Here is an 11,623-nt window from a genome sequence, read left to right on the forward strand (position 1 = left end):
GGAAGAAGAGCAAACTGGCCAAAAAAATTGCTCTGTGTGTCATATAAATGTTGATACAAGTGGAGGAAAGGGGAGGACGTTCAGAAACCCAATGAAAGAATCAAGCCCGCTGCGCCGCACGTACCTGTTTCTTCAGATGTACAGAAATAATCAGGGTACGATACTATATCGAACCCAAACAATATGAATTGTCGCTCAACCCCCTCGCTCGCTCAGCCAAACCCGACGACGACGACGACGACGACGAAAACTGCTCACGGGCGGGGCGGGAGCGAGCACTCCTTGGGCCTGGTGGCGTCGGTGTACCGGTTGCTCCTGTCGGTGCAGTAGTCGTAGAGGACGTAGCCCATGTAGCGCACCCACTGCAGGTCGGCGCGCGCCTTGGGGGAGAGGTTGAAGAGCGGGGACCCGGCGGGCTCGGCGCCGCACCACGACACGCCGGGCGACGGCCGGCAGTAGGTGATGTTGTAGTTGCGGTAGTAGGAGACGAAGGGCGCCAGCGACCAGTCCGTCTTGACGCGCCCGCCCTGCGTCGCCCAGTCGTCGGCGTTCCACAGGCTCCCGTACACCCGCTGCTGCTGCCACGACGGGAACGGCACGCCCTGGTCCTCGTTGTTGTCGAACGTCCGGATCGTCACGCCGTCCACCTCGATCCTGCACAAATTCAGTTCACGTCGCTCTGTATGTTCAGAAAGATCGGTACGGTCGACCCACATGCTATACGTACATATCACGCAAGAAAAGAGATTATTTACGTGATGCGCTTGGGGTTCCAGACGATGGAGTAGGTGTGGTAGTCGGCGCTGGGGTCGAACCAGAGCTTGAACTGCTGCTCCCGGCCGCCGACGCCGTAGGCGAATACGTTGGTGTGGAGGGTGTAGGGCTCGCCGGTGGAGTTGCCCAGGAACTCCAGGTCGATCTCGTCGTGGATGTCCCACGGCCCCTCCGAGATGGTCTGTATGCACGTGCACCGAGATATTCACCCATGTCAAAAGTCAACTCGACCGACGCACACACAGCCACTGGTACGGTGCACTAATGCAAACTAATTACGAATCGAGATCTTACGTAGACGGTGCAGACGGTGCCGGCGGAGTTGCCCTCGACGAGCTTGATGTCGATGTCGATGCGGGCGAAGAGGTACATGTCGTTGGACTTGAAGGCGGAGCCCCGGTTGAAGTCCAGCGAGAGCGCCAGCGCCTCGCTGTCACCGTCCATGAAGTAGTAGGTGTGGTCCGCGCTCCATATGATCTGGATGTCCTTGTAGATGTCCGCCCTGCCCACGTCCACGGCCAGGACGAAGGCCAGGGCCACGCACAGGAGCCGCAGCTTTGGCCTACAATGCAATGGCGAAGCCATGGCTAACTAGCTAGCCCTGCTGCTGCTGTGTGCAGTGCCGGGACACTAGCTAGCCAGCCTCTGTCTTGCTGCTTCCAACGCCGAGAGAGAGGTCAGCGGTTCCTGTATATATATTGGAGAGTGGAGACGAAGCTGGTGAGGAAATGGGCGAGAGATGGAGGAACGAATTTGCTGGAGGGGGCGCCAAGGCAAGTGTGGAATCGAATGCCAACCTTGCCCAAGGCCGAAGGGAGGGAGAACCTGCTGCTGGTTTGGGACGACAAGCTTGCTAGGTTGCTAAGCGACTAGGTGCTCGTATATAAGCGTTTTGGGAGCACTGGCCGTCCCTTCCGGCAGACGCCGTGCACATGCAATGCACGAGACGAGAGGTCTCTTTGCTACACGGAGAGCTGAGCATCAACGCATGGGAGCCGTAGGTTTGCTGGGCTGGCTAGATCTCAGTAAACTGCTATCTTATCAGAGGCACGCTGACCTATCCTCACACCACACGTCGACTCAGATTCGCTATTTGTCAAACGAATTAAGTGGAGTGCTCATAGTTTGGTGTTGGCATAACTCTACTCCCTCGGTTTTAAAATAGATGACCCAACTTTATACTATTTTTATACTAAAGTTAGTATAAAGTCGATTCATCTATTTTAGAATAGAGGGAGTACATGCTAAGCCGTGAGCGGGATACGGTCGATCTGGAACTGTTTTGACTTTTACTGGTGTATGGAGAGCTCGCGGCGAGAGACAGATTTGGACGGCTGGCTTGCCAAGATGTTCAAGCAATGCCCACCGCACGCGACCGACGCCAGGTTAGTTTCAATTGGGCGTTACTCGCATCGGGGAACACGCATTACGACTTGCAGAAACGCGCTTTGAGGCGGTAGAAACTTGCTTCTAAATGAACGGAGATCAGACCGGAGTTTAGTAAGGACACTAGGCTTAGTGAGAAGCACTAGTGTACTGGTGAAGTTAGTGTCGGGGACAGCAAAGATGCTATGCACAACTTTAGCAAATACGCACACTAAACAACCCCTCCACTTGCTGTGAGCTCTGAGGACAACATCAATCAACAAGCGGTGGAATAACATAAACAATATGCACATATGATAAAGGATTTGATGTGGATAAACCTTCTCAACTTGAAAAGTAAAAATAGTTGTGGATGACCGACCGGTCCACATAACTTCGCTATGGGAATTGTGAGTACAAAGTCTTCTCTAAAAACCTCTAGAGAGATTTACGACACACTCTTCATGTTGCCAACTAGCAATAGCAATAACAACTACAAGAGACAAGATTTCTGCAAAACAGACTTTACACAACTTCCGTCCTTTCAGTATTTTACAAACTACTCTCAAACCACTGAACCAAACAACACAACATTTGGCAGTAGTTAGAAACTTCCACCCCCTCAATATTCATCTCAGTTGAACACTGTTTGCCTACCCAATTTGTTCGTCTCCCAAAACTAATATGTCCTAAAACAGCAGCAGTTCGAGCTAGCAAAATCACTCTCAAATCTGATGCTCCACTGACCCAATCCTCAAACCAGCTAACCAGATCGAAGTACTCAAAAGGAATGAGCTAACCAGGTTCAGGGCCAATCTAAGCAAGTTCCAGCCTCGAATAACCAGCTTGAACAATGTCTAGTCAGGTGCAACAGATCTGGATAGAACCTCCACTTCTTTCTCTCACACACACGTTGTGTTCTTGTTGTGTGCTCTATCATTCTCATAATGGCAGCCACCACCAACAGGGGTGGAGTGGCTAGGTTTTCTCCTTCTTGCTCCTTTCACTAGGAAGCACTCATAGTTGTTGGATTCAATAAAGATCAATGGCTCATATATGTTGGACTTATGTGGGCTGATGTTGGGCTACAAACACACCTTCATGCGGAGGGACTTAGCTAAAAAAACTCTCGTCCCAACATCATGGAGGGTCTCATTGTCTTTCGGCAGCCATGCCATCGAGCCGACGACATAATTCGAGCTTCTTCCTTGTCACCCCCTTGGTCAACATATCAACCCCATTATCATCGGTGTGAACTTTCTCACTCTGCATTTGCCTGAAATATATCACATCTTGAATCCAATGATTATGGACTTCGATATGCTTAGACTTGAAACGAGAACTTGCATTCTTACTCAAGTGGATGCCACTTTGGTTGCCACAAAACAACACATACTTGTCTTGCTTAAATCCAAGCTCAGAAGCTAACCGTTTAAGCCACAACAGCTCTTTGCTCGTCTATGTTACTATAATAAATTCAGCTTCAATTGTATTCAATGCCACACACTTTTGCAACCTTATTTGCCATGACACCGCCCCCCCTACATAGGTAACCAAGTAACCTGAAGTAGACTTCCTTCTGTCAAACATCTCCCGCCATGTTAGAATCTGAAAAGGCAGTCAACTTGGGCTCATCACCACCAAAGCAAAGCTTCATATTAGTGCTGCCCCGGAGACATTTCAAAATTCACTTCACAGCTTCTCAATGAGGTCTTCCCAGATTAGACATAAATATGCTCACATTACTAACTGCATGAGCAATGTCAAGCCTTGTGCACACCATAGCATATGCCAACTGCATGAGCAATGTCAAGCATAAGGAACATTATGCATTTCCTTTTTCTTCTCATCGGTGGTAGACGCTACTTGGTGCTCAACTTTAAATGGGCTACTAGTGGCAACTCACAACTTTAACACTATCCATTCTGAACCTTTGAAATACCTTCCCAATATACTTCTCACGAGACAAATATAACTTATTGAAATTTTTGTCTCTCTCAATTGTCATCCCGAGAATATTCTTTGGTGGACCTATGTCTTTCATATAAAAACATTTGCTTAACTCTTTCTTCAACTTAGCAATCCTAGAGACATTCTTGCCAACAATCAGGATATCATCAGTATGGAGCAACAATATGCTAAAGTCATCACCTGAGAACCTCTGAATAAGCACACAATGATCTGAGCTACACTTCTTGCAGCCTTGCTCCCCCATGACAGTTTCAAATTTCATGTACCATTGTTTTGGTGCTTGTTTCAGGCCATGGATACTTTTCTTCAGCTTGCACACATAGTCTTCTTTGCCTTTCACAAGAAACGACTCAAGCTGATCCACGTAGATTCCTTCCTCCAACTCACCATGAAGGAATGTAGTCTTCACATCCATTTGCTCAACCTCCAAGTTGAGATTTGCTAGCATGCCAAGGATTACTCTATGTTGGAAATATTACCTAGAGGCAATAATATTTGTATTATTTATTTCCAAGTTTATAGTTAATGTTTATTATTCTATGATATAACTGCTATGGTTCATGAATATGAGATTCAGAGGGAAACTCATTAGCACCTCTAGAACTATAAACGGTAAAACCAGATTTCTAGTCTTGCCTCTAGGACTAGCTCAAGTGTTTATTTGATGATTCCATTTTCCTGATCATGTGCATATGCTAGTAACATTCAAGGGCATAATGTTGGTAGAACATGAAGGAAATATGCCCTAGAGGCAATAATAAAGTTATTATTTATTTCCTTATATCATGATAAATGTTTATTATTCATGCTAGAGTTGTATTAACCGGAAACATAATACATGTGTGAATACATAGACAAACTTAGTGTCACTAGTATGCCTCTACTTGACTAGCTCGTTAATCAAAGATGGTTATGTTTCCTAACCATGAACAAAGTGTTGTTATTTGATTAACGAGGTCACATCATTAGTTGAATGATGTGATTGACATGACCCATTCCATTAGCTTAGCACCCGATCGTTTAGTATGTTGCTATTGCTTTCTTCATGACTTATACATGTTCCTATGACTATGATATTATGCAACTCCCGTTTACCGGAGGAACACTTTGTGTGCTACCAAACGTCACAACGTAACTAGGTGATTATAAAGGAGCTCTACAGGTGTCTCCAAAGGTAGATGTTGGGTTGGCGTATTTCGAGATTAGGATTTGTCACTCCGATTGTCGGAGAGGTATCTCTGGGCCCTCTCGGTAATGCACACCACATAAGCCTTGCAAGCATTGCAACTAATGAGTTAGTTGCGGGATGATGTATTACAGAACGAGTAAAGAGACTTGCCGGTAACGAGATTGAACTAGGTATTGGATACTGACGATCGAATCTCGGGCAAGTAACATACCGATGACAAAGGGAACAACGTATGTTGTTATGCGGTCTGACCGATAAAGATCTTCGTAGAATATGTAGGAGCCAATATGGGCATCCAGGTCCCGCTATTGGTTATTGACCGAAGATGTGTCTCAGTCATGTCTGCATTGTTCTCGAACCGTAGGGTCCGCACGCTTAACGTTACGATGACAGTTATTATGAGTTTATGCATTTTGATGTACCAAAGTTAGTTCGGAGTCCCGGATGTGATCACGGACATGACGAGGAGTCTCGAAATGGTCAAGACATAAAGATTGATATATTGGATGACTATATTCGGACACCAGAAGGGTTCCGGAAGAGTATCGGATAAAACCGGAGCACCGGGGGGTTACCGGAACCCCCCGGGGGGTTAATGGGCCTCATGGGCCTAATGTGGAGAAGAGGAAGGGGCTACCAGGGCAGGCCGCGCGCCCCCTCTCCCCCTAGTCCGAATTGGACAAGGAGGGAGGGGCGGCGCCCCCCCTTTCCTATTCTCCCTCCACCTCTCCTAGTTGGACAAGGATTGGGGGGGGGGAGTCCTACTCCCGGTAGGAGTAGGACTCCTCCTACGCGCCTCCTATGGCCGGCCGCACCCCCCTGGATCCTTTATATACGGGGGCAGGGGGCACCTCTAGACACACAAGTTGATCCACGTGATCGTTCCTTAGCCGTGTGCGGTGCCCCCTGCCACCATATTCCACCTCGATCATATCGTTGTAGTGCTTAGGCGAAGCCCTGCGTCGGTAGAACATCATCATCGTCACTACGCCGTTGTGCTGACGAAACTCATCCCCGAAGCTTTGCTGGATCGGAGCCCGGGGAGCGTCATCGAGTTGTACGTGTGCTAAGAACTCGGAGGTGGCGGAGTAACGGTGCTTGGATCGGTCAGATCGGGAAGACGTACGACTACTTCCTCTACGTTGCGTCAACGCTTCCGCAGTCGGTCTGCGTGGGTACGTAGACAACACTCTCCCCTCTCGTTGCTATGCATCACCATGATCTTGCGTGTGCGTAGGAATTTTTTTGAAATTACTGCGTTCCCCAACAGTGGCATCCGAGCCTAGGTTTTATGGTTTGATGTTATATGCACGAGTAGAACACAAGTGAGTTGTGGGCGATATAAGTCATACTGCCTACCAGCATGTCATACTTTGGTTCGGCGGTATTGTTGGATGAAGCGGCCCGGACCGACATTACGCGTACGCTTACGCGAGACCGGTTTCCCTGACGTGCTTTGCACATAGGTGACTTGCGGGTGACTGTTTCTCCAACTTTAGTTGAACCAAGTGTGGCTACGCCCGGTCCTTGCGAAGGTTAAAACGGAGTCAAATTGACAAACTATCGTTGTGGTTTTGATGCGTAGGTGAGGTTGGTTCTTGCTTAAGCCCGTAGCAGCCACGTAAAACTTGCAACAACAAAGTAGAGGACGTCTAACTTGTTTTTGCAGGGCATGTTGTGATGTGATATGGCCAAGACATGATGCTAAATTTTATTATATGAGATGATCATGTTTTGTAACCGAGTTATCGGCAACTGGCAGGAGCCATATGGTTGTCGCTTTATTGTATGCAATGCAATCGCGATGTAATGCTTTACTTTATCACTAAGCGGTAGCGATAGTCGTGGAAGCATAAGATTGGCGAGACGACAACGATGCTGCGATGGAGATCAAGGCGTCGCACCGGTGACGATGGTGATCATGACGGTGCTTCGGAGATGAGATCACATGCACAAGATGATGATGGCCATATCATATCACTTATATTGATTGCATGTGATGTTTATCTTTTATGCATCTTATCTTGCTTTGATTGACGGTAGCATTATAAGATGATCTCTCACTAAATTATCAAGAAGTGTTCTTCCTGAGTATGCACCGTTGCGAAAGTTCTTCGTGCTGAGACACCACGTGATGATTGGGTGTGATAAGCTCTACGTTCAAATACAACGGGTGCAAAACAGTTGCACACGCAGAATACTCAGGTTATACTTGACGAGCCAAGCATATACAGATATGGCCTCGGAACACGGAGACCGAAAGGTCGAGCCTGAATCATATAGTAGATATGATCAACATAGCGATGTTCACCAATGAAAGTACTCCATCTCACGTGATGATCGGACATGGTTTAGTTGATTTGGATCACGTGATCACTTAGAGGATTAGAGGGATGTCTATCTAAGTGGGAGTTCTTAAGTAATTTGATTAATTGAACTTAAACTTATCATGAACTTAGTACCTGATAGTATCTTGCTTGTTTATGTTTGATTGTAGATAGATGGCTCGTGCTGTTGTTCCATTGAATTTTAATGCGTTCCTTGAGAAAGCAAAGTTGAAAGATGATGGTAGCAATTACACGGACTGGGTCCGTAACTTGAGGATTATCCTCATTGCTGCTCAGAAGAATTACGTCCTGGAAGCACCGCTGGGTGCCAGGCCTGCTGCTGGAGCAACACCAGATGTTATGAACATCTGGCAGAGCAAAGCTGATGACTACTCGATAGTTCAGTGTGCCATGCTTTCCGGCTTAGAATCGGGACTTCAACGACGTTTTGAACGTCATGGAGCATATGAGATGTTCCAGGAGTTGAAGTTAATATTTCAAGCAAATGCCCGGATTGAGAGATATGAAGTCTCCAATAAGTTCTATAGCTGCAAGATGGAGGAGAACAGTTCTGTCAGTGAGCATATACTCAAAATGTCTGGGTATAATAATCACTTGATTCAGATGGGAGTTAATCTTCCAGATGATTGCGTCATTGACATAATTCTCCAATCACTGCCACCAAGCTACAAGAGCTTCGTGATGAACTATAATATGTAAGGGATGAACAAGACTATTCCCGAGCTCTTCGCAATGTTGAAAGCTGCGGAGGTAGAAATCAAAAAGGAGCATCAAGTGTTGATGGTCAACAAGACCACTAGTTTCAAGAAAAAGGGCAAAGGGAAGAAGAAGGGGAACTTCAAGAAGAACGGCAAGCAAGTTGCTGCTCAAGAGAAGAAACCCAAGTCTGGACCTAAGCCTGAAACTGAGTGCTTCTACTGCAAGCAGACTGGTCACTGGAAGCGGAACTGCCCCAAGTATTTGGCGGATAAGAAGGATGGCAAGGTGAACAAAGGTATATGTGATATACATGTTATTGATGTGTACCTTACTAATGCTCGCAGTAGCACCTGGGTATTTGATATTGGTTCTGTTGCTAATATTTGCAACTCGAAACAGGGACTACGGATTAAGCGAAGATTGGCTAAGGACGAGGTGACGATGCGCGTGGGAAACGGTTCCAAAGTCGATGTGATCGTGGTCGGCACGCTACCTCTACATCTACCTTCGGGATTAGTATTAGACCTAAATAATTGTTATTTGGTGCCAACGTTGAGCATGAACATTATATCTGGATCTTCTTTAATGCGAGACGTTATTCATTTAAATCAGAGAATAATGGTTGTTCTATTTATATGAGTAATATCTTTTATGGTCATGCACCCTTGAAGAGTGGTCTATTCTTGTTGAATCTCGATAGTAGTGATACACATATTCATAATGTAGAAGCCAAAAGATGCAGAGTTGATAATGATAGTGCAACTTATTTGTGGCACTGCCGTTTAGGTCATATCGGTGTAAAGCGCATGAAGAAACTCCATACTGATGGACTTTTGGAACCACTTGATTATGAATCACTTGGTACTTGCGAACCGTGCCTCATGGGCAAGATGACTAAAACACCGTTCTCCGGTACTATGGAGAGAGCAACAGATTTGTTGGAAATCATACATACAGATGTATGTGGTCCAATAAATATTGAAGCTCGTGGCGGATATCATTATTTTCTCACCTTCACAGATGACTTAAGCAGATATGGGTATATCTACTTAATGAAACATAAGTCTGAAACATTTGAAAAGTTCAAAGAATTTCAGAGTGAAGTTGAAAATCATCGTAACAAGAAAATAAAGTTTCTACGATCTGATCGTGGAGGAGAATATTTGAGTTACGAGTTTGGTGTACATCTGAAAAATTGTGGAATAGTTTCGCAACTCACGCCACCCGGAACACCACAGCGTAATGGTGTGTCCGAACGTCGTAATCGTACTTTACTAGATATGGTGCGATCTATGATGTCTCTTACTGATTTACCGCTATCGTTTTGGGGATACGCTCTAGAGACGGCCGCATTCACGTTAAATAGGGCACCATCAAAATCCGTTGAGACGACGCCTTATGAACTGTGGTTTGGCAAGAAACCAAAGTTGTCGTTTCTGAAAGTTTGGGGCTGCGATGCTTATGTGAAAAAGCTTCAACCTGATAAGCTCGAACCCAAATCGGAGAAATGTGTCTTCATAGGATATCCAAAGGAAACTATTGGATACACCTTCTATCACAGATCCGAAGGCAAGACTTTTGTTGCTAAATTCAGAAACTTTCTGGAGAAGGAGTTTCTCTCGAAAGAAGTGAGTGGGAGGAAAGTAGAACTTGACGAGGTAACTGTACCTGCTCCCTTGTTGGAAAGTAGTACATCACAGAAAACTGTTTCTGCGACACCTACACCAATAAGTGAGGAAGTTAATGATAATGATCATGAAACTTCAGAACAAGATACTACTGAACCTCGTAGAACAACTAGAGTGAGATCCGCGCCAGAGTGGTACGGTAATCCAGTTCTGGAAGTCATGCTACTAGATCATGATGAACCTATGAACTATGAAGAAGCGATGGTGAGCCCAGATTCCACAAAGTGGCTTGAAGCCATGAAATCTGAGATGGGATCCATGTATGAGAACAAAGTATGGACTTTGGTTGACTTGCCCGATGATCGGCAAGCAATTGAGAATAAATGGATCTTCAAGAAGAAGACTGACGCTGACGGTAATGTTACTGTCTACAAAGCTCGACTTGTCGCAAAAGGTTTTTGACAAGTTCAAGGGGTTGACTACGATGAGACCTTCTCACCCGTAGCGATGCTTAAGTCTGTCCGAATCATGTTAGCAATTGCCGCATTTTATGATTATGAAATTTGGCAGATGGATGTCAAAACTGCATTCCTGAATGGATTTCTGGAAGAAGAGTTGTATATGATGCAACCGGAAGGTTTTGTCGATCCAAAGGGAGCTAACAAAGTGTGCAAGCTCCAGCGATCCATTTATGGACTGGTGCAAGCCTCTCGGAGTTGGAATAAACGCTTTGATAGTGTGATCAAAGCATTTGGTTTTATACAGACTTTCGGAGAAGCCTGTATTTACAAGAAAGTGAGTGGGAGCTCTGTAGCATTTCTGATATTATATGTGGATGACATATTACTGATTGGAAATGATATAGAATTTCTGGATAGCATAAAGGGATACTTGAATAAGAGTTTTTCAATGAAAGACCTCGGTGAAGCTGCTTACATATTAGGCATAAAGATCTATAGAGATAGATCAAGACGCCTAATTGGACTTTCACAAAGCACATACCTTGACAAGATTTTGAAAAAGTTCAAAATGGATCAAGCAAAGAAAGGGTTCTTGCCTGTGTTACAAGGTGTGAAGTTGAGTCAGACTCAATGCCCGACCACTGCAGAAGATAGAGAGAAAATGAAAGATGTTCCCTATGCTTCAGCCATAGGCTCTATCATGTATGCAATGCTGTGTACCAGACCTGATGTGTGCCTTGCTATAAGCTTAGCAGGGAGGTACCAAAGTAATCCAGGAGTGGATCACTGGACAGCGGTCAAGAACATCCTGAAATACCTGAAAAGGACTAAGGATATGTTTCTCGTATATGGAGGTGACAAAGAGCTCACCGTAAAAGGTTACGTTGATCCAAGCTTTGACACTGATCCGGACGATTCTAAATCGTAAACCGGATACGTGTTTACATTAAACGGTGGAGCTGTCAGTTGGTGCAGTTCTAAACAAAGCGTCGTAGCGGGATCTACATGTGAAGCAGAGTACATAGCTGCTTCGGAAGCAGCGAATGAAGGAGTCTGGATGAAGGAGTTCATATCCGATCTAGGTGTTATACCTAGTGCATCGGGTCCAATGAAAATCTTTTGTGACAATACTGGTGTAATTGCCTTGGCAAAGGAATCCAGATTTCACAAGAGAACCAAGCACATCAA

General features: G+C 45.5%; 1 protein-coding gene across 2 annotated transcripts; it reads right to left on the minus strand.

Moving 5' to 3' along the window:
- Positions 1-15: 15 nt before the first annotated feature.
- LOC123190267 (xyloglucan endotransglucosylase/hydrolase protein 24) lies at positions 16-1,769 on the minus strand. 2 transcript variants are annotated; one of them, XM_044602882.1, is made up of 4 exons: positions 1,572-1,769; positions 1,069-1,461; positions 756-955; positions 16-654 (listed from the first exon to the last, which is right to left on the minus strand). In XM_044602882.1, exons 2-4 carry the CDS (start codon positions 1,357-1,359, stop codon positions 255-257), a joined length of 891 nt encoding a protein of 296 aa, XP_044458817.1. In that variant the 5' UTR covers positions 1,360-1,461; positions 1,572-1,769; the 3' UTR covers positions 16-254. The 2 variants fall into 2 exon arrangements, with proteins under 2 accessions (XP_044458817.1, XP_044458816.1); XM_044602881.1 differs by having other exon boundaries at positions 1,069-1,625.
- Between the last annotated feature and the right edge of the window lie 9,854 nt (positions 1,770-11,623).

Source organism: Triticum aestivum, chromosome 2A, assembly GCF_018294505.1.
Source record: "Triticum aestivum cultivar Chinese Spring chromosome 2A, IWGSC CS RefSeq v2.1, whole genome shotgun sequence".
NCBI classification, from domain to species: Eukaryota; Viridiplantae; Streptophyta; class Magnoliopsida; order Poales; family Poaceae; genus Triticum; species Triticum aestivum.